The sequence below is a fragment of the Jaculus jaculus genome, chromosome 2 (genome assembly GCF_020740685.1).
Source record: "Jaculus jaculus isolate mJacJac1 chromosome 2, mJacJac1.mat.Y.cur, whole genome shotgun sequence".
Lineage (NCBI taxonomy): Eukaryota > Metazoa > Chordata > Mammalia > Rodentia > Dipodidae > Jaculus > Jaculus jaculus.
The window spans coordinates 159,374,528-159,391,330 of record NC_059103.1 but is presented as its reverse complement, the minus strand read 5'-3'; the positions used below and the strand labels follow the sequence as shown (position 1 = coordinate 159,391,330).

At 36.7% G+C, this 16,803-nt stretch overlaps 1 protein-coding gene across 1 annotated transcript; it reads right to left on the bottom strand.

Moving 5' to 3' along the window:
• Nucleotides 1-3,604: 3,604 nt before the first annotated feature.
• On the bottom strand, nt 3,605-4,360 carry LOC123458791 (ubiquitin-conjugating enzyme E2 C-like). The gene has a single exon (XM_045144203.1). It carries the CDS (start codon nt 4,321-4,323, stop codon nt 3,784-3,786), a length of 540 nt encoding a protein of 179 aa, XP_045000138.1. The 5' UTR covers nt 4,324-4,360; the 3' UTR covers nt 3,605-3,783.
• Nucleotides 4,361-16,803: the final 12,443 nt, after the last annotated feature.

The window sequence follows — 16,803 nt, the reverse complement described above, 5'->3', positions numbered from 1 at the left end:
CTCAATGACTTTGCCTCCAAAGAGAATAATGGTGAATGAGCATCTTTGTTCATAGGATCCAGTATTACTGGCTGAAGCTTTTGTTGTAAATGGAGCAAAGTGAAGTTTTTCCTACAAAATATTGTCTTCTTATTTCCTTACCACTATTTTTCTCTGAGGCATACTGTCACTACACTGGCCAAAGGTAAGCTATTTATTTTATGTCTGACAATATAAAAACATTCTATACATATAAATTCCATCGAGAATATTTAACAAAATAATAGGATGAGAGCTGCTGTGATTTTTTAAATTTGCTTATTTTTTATTTGAGAGCAATAGATGATAGAGATAGAGATAGAGATAGAGATAGAGATAGAGATAGAGATAGAGAGAGAGAGAGAGAGAGAGAGAGAGAGAGAGAGAGGGCACACCAGGGCCTCCAGTCACTACAAATGAACTTCAGATACATATGCCACCTTATGCTTCTGGCTTACGTGGGTCCTGGGGAATCCAGCCTTGAACCATGGTCCTTAGGCTTCACAGGCAAACCCTTCACCCGTACGGTGTCTCTCCAGCCCCTGCTATGATGTTTGATGATAGTTACTTTATCTTTAGGCAACAGAGTAGGTAATGGAACTGAATTGGTAATTGAACCAAATTTGATCATAGTTTAGAATATGCTATAACAAACAATATTTCATGAATAAAATGGAATATCATATGTACTAATCCCAATAAAATATAGCAAAACTGGCTTGTTTAGGTTGCTGATAGATCCATAATGCACTGCATTTTTGTTTTATTTTGGCTCTATATTTACACTTATCTTTTGATGACAGTTGTTGTAAAGCATAGACATAATTGAGTTTTTATTATTTGTTTTTATCCCCACTCAATCATCTAATGCTTGGCTTATCCTCTCATACATCATGTGTATTTGTGATAATTTTTTTCCCTTTCATTCACACATATAAGAGACTTTTAGGACTAGAAGACTTCTTAAAATTGATTTTTGTTATACTCCAGATTTTTTGAATGATAGAAAAGAATTGCTGACAGTCTCACAAACCTGGCATGATCTATCCCCTGCCTACCTCCTTCCCTTTCCCAGTATGATTGAGCTGCACTAGCCTGTGGAGCATGATAAGCACATGCACACCTCTGACCTTCTCTTTGTGTAGAATACTGAATTCAAAGATGCTTTTAGTAACCACTCAACTTGAGAACCACTAATAATAGCAAATAATGATTTGCCAATTCATTTACTGCTTGAGTTCTGAGTTTTATATTTCTATATTATCATATAGTCTATGCCTTCCTTTCCCCCTTCTAATATAAACCTCTTCTGAATCTTCCCAACCTAGTTATGTGATTATTATAGAGTATGGAAATGATAAATATTCCCAAAGCAGATACATGAAATTGATTGATTAGATCAAATCTACTGATCTACTTAGGATAAAAGATGGTAACAAGGGTCAAACCTCTTGATTCCAATCCAATATTTCCCTTGTTGAGTATTGAACATGGATGCACATGGCACATGTTCACTGTGGGGAATTCAGATGTTAGGTTATTGTCCATGCCATGTCTTTAGATGTAGGCTCACTGAGCTTCTTTATGCTTTTTAGCTTATTATAATACAGCCCACAAACTTCACTGTTTCCAGATATGTAGTTCATTTTATTTTTGCTCTGCTTCCTGTCATTAATGAACATGCCTACTTCACCACTACATAACACATAATGACTTTACCTTTGTACAGTGCACCTTTTGGGTTTAAACCTTATATACTTCTTTTAGAACACTTTGGTGTAAAACTTTGAGTTTATCTGTACAAGACCATATACTATTGCAGTTGTTTTTCTAATTATTGTTTAGCTAAGTACTTATATGAGAAAGTTTACATTTAAAATGATACTTTCCAAAGTAATATGTGAATATGGCAAAGTTTCTATATGCTATAAATCCTAAAAGCTACAATGCAGAAATTTAATTAATTCTCAGCTCAGGTTAATAAATGGCAAACATAAATGTTAAAGTGGCAAAAATACTGAGCTCTGTAACACTCCAGCTCATTGTTCTCAGTCCACAAATTAAACCTACCAGTGTGAAAATGCCAAATGCCCATTGAACCATTTCCAAGTTAATAACATTTCTATGTGAATCCATTTGGACATTTTCTCCCCTCAATCTGGCACTTTTAATCATTTCAAACCCAGTTGGTTTGATTATAAATGAAATGAAGTGGCATTTCCAGGGTGCAAACTCCACAAACTGGATTCAATTACCAAATTTGCAAAAGGTGTTGCAGCATCAAATAACTTTCCCTTGCCCACCATAATATTGCAAAGTGATTTCAAGTGAGGAAAATGACTTTGGTATCCCTGTGTTTCTTTAATTTTTATTTATTTTTTGGATTTGTTTCTGGTTATCACAGCCATAAATGTGTCAAATGACTATGAATGGAAGATATAGAAAGTGATTCCTCATGCATTATATACATAGTAGTTGTAGAGTAAAGTTTACTTTATTCAGCATCTTCTAGTGATGCTTTGTGGAGCATAACTTTTATAAGGTATATGTAGTTATTCCAAGAAAATAAAAACAGACAAAAGCATAAACCAACTCTTCAGAATACAACATTATGAACTACTCTCAGGCACTCACACTATGTTTTAGCACACTAGGGCCTAGGAATTCCTATACACGATTACTTCTAAAAAGCTATAACTTTCTCAGATATTTGTCCACCATTTTTAAATATATATTTTTAATTTTTTATTTATTTATTTGAGAGAGAGGGGTGGATAGAGAGAGGGAGTGATCGGGCACTCCAGGGCCTTCAACCACTGCAAACGAACTCCAGACACATGTGCCACCTTCTGCACCTGGCTTATGTGGGTCATGAGGAATCAAACCTAGATACTTTGGGTTTGCAGGCAAGTGTTTTAATTGCTAATCAATCTCCCTAGCCCTTTGCTATTATTTTTTACATTAGCATTAAAAATACCTTTTTAGTCTTATGAATCTAGATGTAATCATAAAAATAAACCCTCTACTAGGTAACTTAGATGGATGTATTATAAAGAATGTATATCACAAATTAAATAAAAGGTTGTAATCCTGACATGGGACTGTGATCTAAAGTATAAGTTCCTTCATAAAGTCAGTATTACTTACCTATAGGGATGGTGTTAAAATGAAAGCCAGATTGTTGTGCCACCAGACCAAATGAAGAAGCATGGTAGGTATCGGTGGGACTATGGTGTGAAAGCCTACTACAACAGGAAAGGTGGCACTGGACATGCCACTGTAGGCAGAGAGCTAGAAATACCTTGGCCTCTTGCTTCCTTGTTCTCTAGCCGCCTTACATTATCTGGTATTGGTTAAACTTGGCCAGATGTTTATGGAACATGTTTCAGGGAAATGAAGTTCCTTGTGTTTCATAATGGATTATAGGAATGGCAGATGATAAATCTGAAAGGAGGAAGCTAAGGGCCATTATATGGTCAACAATTTTTTGGAACACAGCTAGAAAGTAGCTGTTTTCAAAGATCAACTGGTAGTGGAATCAATTTTTCAAAAATATATATATATATATATATATATATATTTTTTTTTTTACAAAACAATCAAAACATTTATTTAATGTACATTGCAAGGGCTCAAGTAGACTTAATTTAAAAAAACAACAAAAATAACACCACAGATGAAGACAGAGTCCATACAGAAATCAAGGAAAAGGACAGACCACCTAAAAATACAAAGACGACACAAAGAGAGGCTGGACAGCTGGGGTCAGGGCTCTTGGCTGGAAACCTGCTTTGAATAGGTTTCTTGCAGGTACTTCTTAAAAGCTGTGGGGTTTTTCCAGAGCTCGGCAGCATGTGTGTTCAAAGGGCTGTCAATGTTGGGTTCTCCTAGCAGGCTCTGGATGGACAGCAAGATGGTCCTGACGTCATACAGGGCTGACCACTTATCCTTGAGGATGTCCAAGCAGATGTTACCCTGGGTGTCCACGTTGGGGTGGTAGCAGGGCGTGAGGAACTTCAGGGTGGGTGCGTCGTAAGGGTAACCACTGGGGAACTCTAGGGAGAGTTCACACCTCAGATCTTCATACGCTGCGCCAGCTGCTCCATGGATGGTCCCTATCCATTTGAAAAGGTTGTCTGACTCAGGGAAGGCAGAAATTCCTTTGTCACCAGACATCATGAGGGTCATCAGCTCCTGCTGTAGCCTCTTCCCCACAGGGCCCCGGGCGGCGCCCCCGCTAGGCTCGGCTCCTTTCCGGGTGGTGGTGACGCTGGCAGCGGCTGGGTCGCGGTTCTGGGAGGCCATCCCGGCGGCGCTGGCAAGAAGACAGGAGCTCGAACACCTCGGCAACTGCCTCAAAAATATATTTAAAGATTATGATGCTATTGACTGTACTTCATGAGCAAAGAACATTCACTTTTCTAATGTTGAAGCATTTTATATGTACGGTATTAGTTGGGAAATATTGTAAGAAATCCAATCAGCCAAATGGCTGAACCTTCTCCAGGCCCTTACATGAAACACCTGAACCACAAGACAATGGAGAGGGTAGGATCAAGTCTAACCTAAATCCTCTACATCTTCCTTCCCTCCTTCTCCCTCTCCCTCCCTCTCTCTCTTTCTCTTCTCTAACTCCTATATATTAGTTACCTTTCTTTCTCATTTTCTTAGGGGGTACTGACCTGTAACTCCCAGTACCAGCATGGAGCTATCACCCACAATGAGCTTTTGATCAGAGAAACCTACAAGGTTTTCTAAAAAAAAATGACAGATTTCTGTCAGAGTACTTGATGACCCACCAAAGGTTAGTGGTAAGACCCTATTACTGAAGACACCATATGCAGCTGACACATAAAATGGAAGGGTATGGCTGGAAGCCAGGAGACAGTCAGTCCCCAGACAGTCAGCATGTCTAGTGCCAGAAGGTGCTACATGGGCGACTGGGGGAAATGACCAGTATCTGTCCAAGCAACTCATGGTCCAACCTACTTAGGAGCAAATAACCTGCTGTGATGCCCACACAAATACAATAGTGGAACACAGCCATGGTGGGGAATCAACTGCTCTTGATTTGGCTAACTGATCCCCTCAGATAAGACCCATAGCTGGAGCTGGGAAACAAGTCAGAACCATATCCAAACATAAGCCCACTCTCCAATATCAAGCTACCATCAATCATGGGCTACAAGAGGGCCTACACCTATTAAACTCTCTATTTAAAAAGTAGGGGTTATCTCATTTGTTCTGGTGCTAACTTACTCTCCTTTGGAGAATCTGCTTATCTTTTTCAGATAGATGCAGATCCTAAGGAGAGTGCCATCCCATCATACCTCAATAGGGCCTCAGCTGAAACTAAGGAAAATTGAGGAAACAAGCAAGAGTGCTGTTTTCCTGATGAACCAGATACCAGCACAAGGGGGAAGGAGACCAACACAGAAAAAAATCAAGCCTACCAAATCAGACAGCCAGAGCCCCAGAGGCCCCGGACACATCATCACTGAAGCAGACCAAAAATGAACCCAACATGGCTCAGGGAAATTTTGCAGAAGAGGGGGTGGAAAGAATGTCAGAGCCACATGTTGGGTCATGATATGCAAACAGTTATAGTACCAATAACTGTGGGCTAACTCCACAATGCACGACCCATATACCTCAACAAGGAGGGGCCAATGGGGAGGGGGCAGGCCACGGGTGAGCCTAATAATGGTACCAAAGTGCCTGTACTTGCAGAATAGAAAACTAATAAAATAAATAAATAAATAAAAATATGAAAAAAATCTAAACAAATAAATAAAGGCACTATCTGCTCAAGGATAAAAAAAAAAAATCCAATCAATATGCTGACAGTTAGGCAGGCATCTCCAGAAACAAACTATAAGGAAGAGAGCTTGTTTGTGACATTTTAGAAAACTTTATTTCTTATGAAAAATGGAAGTGCATCATTTTGGATGCCATTTTATGGGGTTTAGTTAGCTGAAAATAGAGTGAGTCCCTTTTAGGCAGTGGTTGCTTCATGTGGACCACTCTACCAGGTCTTCAAACCTGTAGTTCCTTCTTTGGCTCAAAATCATAGCCAGATGGACAATTATGTATTCCTGGTTCAAGTATGCCTGATTTATAATGCCTGAAATTGCATGATAATTTAGACTAATGGAAGCAGCAAAAGAACTAGATTAAGAGACCTGAACAATATTATTGATAAATTACATACAGGCTTAGTTAACAAGCAACATAGACACCTGGAGCCCTTAGCAATATGGATGCCATCTGTATGATATTGTTTACATTCTTCTCTTTCTTCATGAAGGATTTGTAGACACTCATCCTTTCTTAGTCTCATACATCTTTTCATTTAGTTCTGCCTAAATGCTGACATTTATTAAAACCTTACTATATGACAAAAATCTACATTCTGGAACATTTTAAATACATTAGTTCATTACTGAAACACTTGGGGTGAGGTTTCTAATCCTTTTTTCAAATGCAGAAAATAAGGGTTGAGGGCTAGAGAGATAGCTTAGCTGTTAAGTGCTTGCCTGTGAAGCCTAAGGACCCTGATTCAAGGCTCAACTCCCCAGGTCCCATGCTATCCAGATGCACAAGGGGGCACACACATCTGGAGTTAGTTTGCAGTGGCTGGAGGCCCTGGCATGCCCCATTCTCTCTCTCTCTCTCTCTCTCTCTCTCTCTTTAAAATAAATAAATCATAATAAGCAAAAAAAAAATTAAAAAAAGAAAATAAGGGTTGAATCAGATATACAATAGTAAATGATAGATCTCATGTTTGAATTCAGGTGAGTTTTTATGTCAAATTAAATGTGAATCATGGCAGGACCTCTAAACATTCCTTTTCACATTATCAAGGTGTTATTTCTCACAGTTAATGTCTCTCTCTTAATAATACTGGGACATTATTAAGTGCCCACATTCTATACTTGCCTTCTTGACTGGTAATAACTTTAATTTTGTGCTTATGGTCATGCATCATGCAACTATGGGGATACATTCTGAAAAATGTGTCATTAGGCCACTATGTTGTGGTGTAAACAGTATAGTATGTGCTTATATAAATCTAGAAAGTATAGGTTGTTTACTTAATGATACAACAGTTAGGAAATCCCTATACTATAGAAATATTTCCACTCCATTATATCCCTATGTGACTGCCATCATATATGTCATCTATCACCGACTGAATCATCTTGACACAGTGCATAATTATACTCAGGTGTGTATACTATTTTACTATCAGCTTTGAAACATGTATGCAATACCATCTGGTGTTGGATTTATTTGATTTTTATAGTATATTTTTTACTATTGTTTACATGTTCTCCTGAAATGCACACTTCTTATCACATTTGCTACTACTGCTACTGAAGACTTAATGAACTAATTAAATAATTAATACCCCTATGAAAAGCGCTTAGATTTCCCAGTGCTTTACAAAAACTTATTCTGTTTTAGGATTATGTAATAAATATTCTCAGTAGTCACATCTATCTTTTTCTGGATATTTTGACTAAGATGACTAGATTGGCTTTATAATTCAAGTCACTTAGTGGCCTCTCCAAAATCACAGCCAGTAGTTGTATGTATTAAATCCATTTCTTAGACTTCACTGACTTCCACAGTCTGCACTGATTAAGTCCCTTCATGGTACCTATCATTAATTCAGTATTAATGAATCAAGCTGTGTCCTAGGAATTTTTCATATTATCTGATTTAATATAGCAATGCTATCCTGTGACTATTATTATCATTTACATTTTTTAGCCAGGAAACTATGCAAGTGGTCATATAGCTGGTTTCATGTGATGAATGGTGCATGTATTATAACATCGCTTAAAGAACTCTTAGAATCAGTAGGGTATAGCTGAAATGCCTATGAAAGTGATTGTGATGCTCTTATCATTTTTTTTGGAGGCCCTGGCATGCCCATTATCTATCTCTTTCTATCTGTCTCTTTCTCTCTCTGTCTGTCACTCTCAAATAAATACATAAAAACGATAAACAAAAAAAATTATGAAATAATCATCATTGTATAATTTTTCATATCTTTTCTTAATCCATGCAACCAACTCCAGCATTTAATCCTTAAACATACAAAATAGATTTCCAAAAGTATAACTCAGGTCATGCCATTTCCCTATCTAATATCTGCATGCTGGACTGACTCTCTGTTTCACTCAGATAAAACCAAAGCCCAAACAATGTCTTGACATTGTTACATAATTTTTGATTATATGGTTGTTTAACTTATACTCCGTCCTATCAATCTCCTTTTTTTTGTTTGTATGTAGTGTTCATGCATGTCTGTGTGTGTGTGTGTGTGTGTGTGTATGGGGAGGTGGGTTTATAGGTTGGTATGTGTGATGGTCAGAAATTGACATCAGACATATTCTTCAAATTGCTTTCCACCTTATTTACTGAGGAAAGATCTCTCACTAATGCAAAGAAGTCATAGATTTGGCTAGTCTAGCTAGCCAGTTTGATCCTTCTATTACCATTTTCTGCCTTACTGCCGTGGATTAAAGGTGGTCTGCCAGGCTCATGTAGTGTGGGAACTGGAGATTTGCACTCAGCTCCTCACACTTGTGCAACCCAGAACTTCATCCTTTATCTGCTAAGCCTCTCAGATTCCCACTTATTCACCCTGCTGTAGTTCGACTTCACTCCTTGCTCCTCTTTGAGGCTACTTATAATCAGAGAACTTAAATTTGTTCCTTCTGTCTCTTAAAGCTTGTCAGGAATGCTATGTGATAGTTTCCTGACAATAGCTAACTGGTGAAAGGGAACGATGAAAATGACAGGTTTATATAAATTCTAATTGGTATAATTACATATTTAAAGAGCTTTATTTATTGGTGATAGAAAATTTTAATTTAAGACATGTTTTATATTTATACTGTATGGCAAGAATATAAAGTGATAATTTTATACATGGCCCTAGTAGGTCATAAATATATTAACATTTTTACATCAGCCAGTGAGATCCCTTTCCCCACCAAAAATATCCTTAAGACTACACATCACTGATATGTGCTTTATTAAATTAGTTAATGGACTGTGTAGTGTATTACTGGAATGCATATAATAGTGGCTATTAACTTTGAACACCCCAATTACCTAAGGAAAGCTTAAAAATTCCAATACTTAAACTGTATCACAGAAAAAGTTAATTACACAATTCTAGGAGTAAGACTGAATTACCAACTGTGGTAGTTTGAATAGATGGCCTACAATATAGTCACTGATTTATTAGTTTATGGTTTGGATCTGCAGCCACCTGGCAGGAGGAGGTGTTGCTAGGTAGATCTTAAGGTGTGGTGGGTAGTTTGAAATTCCAACCTAAAGATATGCAAAGTGCCTAGTTCCACCTGGAGTTCTAGAAGTGTGCTGTGTGGTTTTGGGCTTTGGGGCTTGTGGCTTCTCCCTCTCTACTTGGACCTGTGAAAACAGTCCAGCTTCTTCTGCCATTATGGAACTTCCCCTGGATCTGTAAGCGTCAATAAATCCCTTCCTCCATAACTACACCTGGACTAAAAGTTCATCTGAACCTGAAGCTACAGAAATTGGTACCAGAGTGGAGTCAGATGAATCTGACCATGTGGATTTTGGTCTTTTGGAACTATTTTTTTAGAGGAATGGGCATGGACTTGGTACTTACAACTGAAGATGCCTCTGGAGAGGTAAGACAAATTTTATGGACTATTTTGATGAGTGTTTGAGAATTCTAACTACAGACAGTATTGAACTTTGGGGCTTGGCCTATGAGCTTTCTAAGGGGAAGGAAAGACTACAGAGGACTTTGTTGGAATTGTGCTACTGGCATAGGGGCTGCCTGAGTTCACTTTCCCAGGCCTAGAGAGATTGATCAAGGTTAAATTTGTAATGGACTGATGTTCTTGGCTAAAGATATTGGACTGGAGATTTAAGATTTAAAGTTGGATAACCTCAAGCAGGTTTAAAATTACTGGTACAGAGACTCCTTGCTGAAGCTGCTATTGTCAAACACATTAGCAATCTTAAGGAAGATGGTTTGTTTAGCATTAAAACAATGGAAAAAATATCTGAGGAAAGACTATTATAGAAATGCAAACTTTTTTGGAAGGAGTTGACTTGAGAATGAAACTGTTTTCAATGTCATGATTTATTTCATCCCTGAATTAAGAATATGGCTATGTCTTGCACACCTTGTATTGGTTTTGGTAGCATGAAAAATGCCTGGAGTAGTTATGAAATGCACACGGTTTCAGGAGCTGTTGCTGAGATGTGGCACATAGGCAGGGCACGATGACCCTCATGAATAGGCTGGAAGAGCCTTTGGAAGATGTACCATTGTTTGCATGGAGACCCAAAGACGTTTTGGACATACCAAGACTGTGCAAGAGCTACCATGGAGTGCACTGATAGCCTGAGATGGAAGTTTTCCCTGGATACTCTACATAGCTGAAGGGGCACAATTGGAAAATACAGAGGGTATCAGTCACTGGTTAGGAATGAACTTGAACAGCAGAAGTTTGATGATGTTTTCCAGATGGTTGTTGAGTTTACAATGTTCTAATGTCTCCTTGCTATGCCTTGTACCAGTTGAAAATGTTTACTCTATGCCTTTATTACTGAAAGTATGTAAATTGTTTGATTTTACAGGACTTACAGGTAAGAGACAATCTTAAATCTCAGAGGAGACTTTGGACATTTGAACTATCAAGATGGTCAAGATTGTGAGGACCTTTGAAATTGGACTGGGTACAATTTAAAACATGTGATAGTTTTGAATCTACTGGGGACCAGGGACAGAATGTGGTAGTTTGAATAGGTGTCCCCAATATATTCAGTGTTTTATTAGTTTGTAGTTTGGATCTGCAGCCACCCGGCTGGAGGAGGTGTCACTGGGAAGAGCTTAAGGCATACTTGTGTGTTTGAAATACCAACCTAAAGATATGCAAAGTGCCTGGTTCTATCTGGAGCATCTGAAGTATGCTGTGTGGCTTCTAGGTTTGTGCTTCTCTCTCTGCTTGGACCTGTGAAAGCAGGACAACCTTTTTTGCCATTATGGAACTTCCCCTGGATCTGTAAACTCCAGTAAATCCCTTCCTCTATAACTATGCTGGACCCAAAGTTCATCTCCTTGAACCTGATATTGTCTGCTACACTAACTTTCTAAAAGGTTGAGTCAATTATGGAATCAGGCTTAGAATCACAGGCAAAACAGGTACAAAGATAGGAAATATAGATTTTGAAGGAGTTTCACTAGGACCTAAATGCTGATTAGGATTTAGTGTTCAGAAGGATAGTAAAACACATAGTAGGGAAAGAAATGTTGAGGCAAAATGTAAAAGGTTTGTGTCTTATTTGATGAGGTATTTGTCTGAACTGCAGAACTTGCAAATGAAAAAGACTCAAAGGATAGTGACTATGAACTGCATTGAATGGTAATGTAAGCTTGAACTGGATCTCTAATAACTAACTACATAGTATGTTATTTCCACTGATTTTGTGGGAGGGGATTGTAGGACAGAATGGTATAAGAGTGGAGGTAATACAACTAAATAGGAATTTCTTGCATTGTCCTGGCATGTGTTTTAAAAGTATTAGTAAGGGAGGGAACTGAGGAAATCAAATGATCAATCATGAGTATGCTAATCTAAGGAGAACATGTCAAATTTATACTTTGCTTGCAGTGAGGTTGATAGCACTTAAGACCAACTTGCAGATAAATATTTTATTTGCAAGACAAACTCTTTTTGCTTCAGTCATAAAGGGTGTCTGGGCCCACTTGGAGTCAACATCACAGTATATCACCTAGGGAAATGAAGATTTCACAATTAAACAGCAGGTTGTCCAACCAGTTAATCAGAACAAGAACTCCACAGAGAAAGTCTATATACTGTGCTTGCTTAATAAATGTAACTTCTTATTAGAAATCGTTATCAGCTCAACCATGAACTGAACCAGATATAAATGTGTGTGCATGTGTGTGTGCATATATATATATATATATATATATATATATATATATATATATATATATATAATTTTAATTTGAGTGGCTATGTTTTGATTATCAGCAATGCATGGGCTGTGAAATACAGAGATAGGCATATGAAGAATTGGACATTTTGGAGTTACAAAAATATTAATGTGGTTGTCAGTTAGAAAAAATTGTGCTTTATTTGCTGTCACTGTTGAATTTATGATGTACTGTTATAATAAATTTACTTAAATTTCAGAAGATACTAGGAGTTTTTTTGTTGAAGGGTTGAAACTTTCTTTTATTAGGTTAAAAATATAGGGCAGGAGAGATGTCTTAGCAGTTAAGGTGTTTGCCTATGAAGCCAAAGGACCCATGCTTGATTCCCCAGAACCCACATAAGCCAGATGCATAGGGTGGCATATGCATCTGGAGTTTGTTTACAGTGGCTGAAGGCCTTGGAATGCCAATTTTCTCTCTCTATCCCTCAATAAATAGAATAAACTACAAATTTTAAAAATGTAAGTTTCTAAAATATTAATAAAATAACACAGAGTAACATGATAGTAAAACAATTTTGAGTAACACGCATATTTCCCAAAGGTCTCCCAAATCATAATTACAAAGGAGTGATAATTATTCATATCTTATGTTATATCACCTCAGTGATATAATTGCTCACAGACTCAAGAAGTACCCAAATTATGATTAAACTGAAGAATACCTGACAATATCTTTGCAATTATTATGTGAGTGTTAGAAAAAAGACATTGTGTCCTTTCATTGCATTCATAATAAAGACCTAGGACATTGCACAAATTATCAGTGACCAGATGGCAAAGAGCTACACAGAATCTATCTAAATAACATCTCACAGAATAAAGAAAAGTTGGGAAAATAACTAGGTAATTCATAGGGTAAGATGTGACAGTCCATCTTATGACTGGACTAGAATTTGAAATACCTCTTAGATGGCTGTAAAGATGTTTCCAGAGAGACAATAAGTGCCCTAGGGCTCTGAACTCATGATTGCCTGGATTCATGATATGATGGAACTGTTGGGAAACTGTGAAAAGTAGGAAGTGAGGCATGGTTGAAGGAAGTAAGACAGTTGGGATGTATATTTGGGGCAATATTGTTTCTTAGCATCTTCTGATATTTCCTCATTTATTTGCTGTTTCCTGCCTGCCAAGTAGAACGTTCCTCTGCCATATGGTTTTAGGGCCAAACACTCAACTTTGAAACAGTGGTGAGCCCAAGTAAAATCTCATTAAGTTGTTAGGTGGTTTGGTCACAGGAATGCAAAAATAGCTAATAAATACAGTATTTTAAAAATATTTTTTATTTATTTACTTGAGAGAGAGAAAGAAGGAGAGAGAGTCAGAGAGACAGAGAAAGAGAGAATGAGAATGGATGTATCAGGACTTCTAACCACTGCAAGTGAATTCTAGAAGCATATACCATCATGGGCATTTGGCATATGTGGGTCCTGGGAAATTGAATCTGGGTCCTTAGGCTATGAAGGCCAGTACCTTAACCACTAAGTCATCTCTCCAGACCAATAAAGTACTTTTTAAGTCAATGAAAATAATTATAAGCTGGTAACCTTGCTGTATATGAGGTATGAAAAAGTAATCAACAGGTAATAAACATGTTCCATATCTCCTTTTATTACACTTTACAAATTAAGATAAGAATTTTAATAATATAGGCAAAGGAAAATAAATCCCCAGGGTATTAGAATATTTCATTGTTAAAATGCTATCTATAGTAAATGAGACAGGTTGTACAGACAGACAGACAGATTTAGACACACACATTGGTAAGACAGCCCTTTTCAGGCAAGCACATAGGCCTAGGCATATGCTAAGTAGAGTGTCAGGGGCTGCTTTGAGATATCCTCATTACCTAACCCTGATCACGAAATCACCTTTCTCTGCCTCAGTTTACTAATCTAAGAAACCAGAGGTTTGAACTTTATGGTACTTAAGTTTCTACTCAGGTCTATAAATCTAGATAATTTTCTCAGGCCACATAAACATTGGTACTCTTTCCAAGTCCTTAGCAACATTATCTAAGCAGGAATAAGCTGTTGTTCCAGCTGGCTGCCACAGGGGCTAGAGCAGTTAATGGAAAGAATCATAAAAGAGGATTAATTTTCAAGTCTGATTTTCCTCATGGCACCCATTCTTGGCATGTTTCTGTGAAAAGAGAAGCTACAGAGTTGGATTATGACCCTAAGAGTCTGAGTCACAGCTACAGACCACATTTATAAGTACCCAAATACTCACATGTGTAAATGTCAAAACTAAACCAAGAGTAGATTATACAGCTAAATTTAAGTAAGTGTAATAGGAACTAATGTTTGGAAATTAAAAATAATATTAGTAAATTCATGTTTTCAGAGACATTTCCCTTAGTATGGAGCTATAATAGAAACTTTTTCCACTAGATGTCTATGCATGATAACTTACAATGGACAGTCCCCAAAGAGGGTTAGAAATCCTGATACATCCATTCTCATTCTCTCTTTCTCTGTCTCTCTGACTCTCTCTCCTTCTTTCTCTCTCTAAAGTAAATAAATAAAAAATATTTTTTAATTTTTTAAAGATCAGTAATTGGTTTTGAAATAGTAATCCCAGGCTGGAGAAATAGCTCTGTGGTTAAAGTATTTGCCTGCAAAGCCTAAGGACCCAAGTTTGACTGGCCAGTACCCATGTAAAGCCAGATGCGAAAGGTAGTGCATGCATCTGGAGTTCATTTGCAATGGCTCTCTGTCACTCTCTCTGCCAGTTTCTCTTTTATTCTCTGTCAGATAAATAAATAAAATAAGTCTCAATTACTACCATATTAAGCACTCAGTGCTGTTTACATCAGCTCTGGAAACTACCTGAACAGAAAAATTAAGCAAGTGACAAACTTAAGGTTTTTCTATTAGCCCAGTGCCACATACAAATGCTCCTCAAAGGATGTTGCTCTTGAAGTAATGACTCATCTGATAATTACTCTATGTAGAAAATGTCAGCATATCCTAACACATAAAAAAGAAAAAAAAAGTGATATATATATATATATATATATGTATGAGTATTAAAGTTCAAGGCAAAAATCTTGAAAACAATTTTCAAGTATAGGATATTAGGAAAAAAACCTAAAACTTGATAATCCAATCTATTGGTAACTAATAAGGAAATCATTATTCTCAATTGTTCAACAGTGTTCTAAATATGAAAGAATTTGAAAATAGAGAATTTAATTACCTAAACATGAATGTTTTGACCTAATAATTTAGTCCTGAAGATGCCCCTCCATATATTCTGGAAGATGATGCCTACTCTACATATACTTTTTAATTTTGGCATTTGTTAGATTCCAGATTGGAAATCATCTAAGTGACTTAATGGAAGCTGACTGAGTAACCTATTGGACCTCCCTAAAGAGAGGTGTTACATAGCTGAAGGAAAATAAATAGGAGGAAGCAAAAGAGGAGGGGAAAGAAAAAGCCAACAACAGTAGCTGCCTATCAAAAGAGATTGATGTTAGCAGAAGAAAAGCTTATAGTATACTACTTTAATGTAAAAAAGAAAATCTCTCAATCTATTTTTTTTTTTTTTTGCAAAGTAAATTATAAGCTGAACTAACTAAGAAGCATAGGTCAATCAAGAATCCTCAAAATAGGCTGGAGAGATGGCTTAGTGGTTAAGGCACTTGCCTGTGAAGCCTAAGGACCCAAATTCGATTTTTCAGGTCCCACATAAGCCAGATGCACATGGTGGCACATGCATCTGGAGTTCATTTGCAGTGGCTAGAGGCCCTGGTATGCCCATTCTCTCTCTCTCTCTCTCTCTCTCTCTCTCTGTCTCTCTCTCTCTCTCTCTCTATCTCTCTCTCCCCCTCCCACCCCTCTCTCTGTCTCTAATAAATAAATAAATATCTTTAAAAAAAGAATCCACAAAATAAGTACCTCTAGGGGATAAGAGAAAGGAAAAGAAGGAAATAAGTCTGGAAGAAATAATTTAGTATATTGTGTAAAATAAAGACATAACCTGGGATATTAAATACAAAACCTAAAGTTGAATAAATGATGAATATGTTAATTTCAGCACATTTGCATATTCACACAGAAAAAAATATGTTATCCATGTGTAATAGTTTGTCTATATACATATTTTGATACATGTTTTAAAATTAAAGATCAAAGAAATCTTAAATTTCTTATCAAAATATCATTTGTCATTAAACTCAGTGGTATAACTTCAAAATAATTTGTGCTTATTGTAAGTTAAAGAAAATAAGTAAATGTGGTAATATGAGAACTGATATTTTTATTTCAAGGAAACAACAAAAGTTAGCTTACTATGCCTTAATTTTTACTATATTACTTCTTTCAAGTTATCCTTATAGGATATATAATTATGCCTTAGCAATTATTAACTCTAATCAAGGATTACACATTTGTATTTTCTATTGTCTTAACTTTTGAATATATTTGATAATGCTTCTGAGAAAACTTTGAATGACAAAATGTATGAAATCTTTCTTGAATTGAACATATCCTACTTTAGCTAGAATTTGGCCTAAACTTGGTGTCTTCGCATATTATACACTTTTAAAAATGAGGAACTATTTGGTAAGAATACTGTGTCTTTGTGAAAGGAAGGCGGTAGATATGAATTTTAAAAACTTATCACAGCAAGGTATTCAGAAATTGTATGTAATTATACCAATATAGAATGTTAAAATGAGCCAAGCATTTCTACAGATATCTAGGAAAATGTATATAACTTCAATAATATATTGTTACATAC

What these genes read in the sequence shown, in the direction of transcription:
- LOC123458791 (XM_045144203.1), bottom strand. Translation starts at nt 4,323, where the DNA reads ATGGCCTCCCAGAACCGCGACCCAGCCGCTGCCAGCGTCACCACCACC.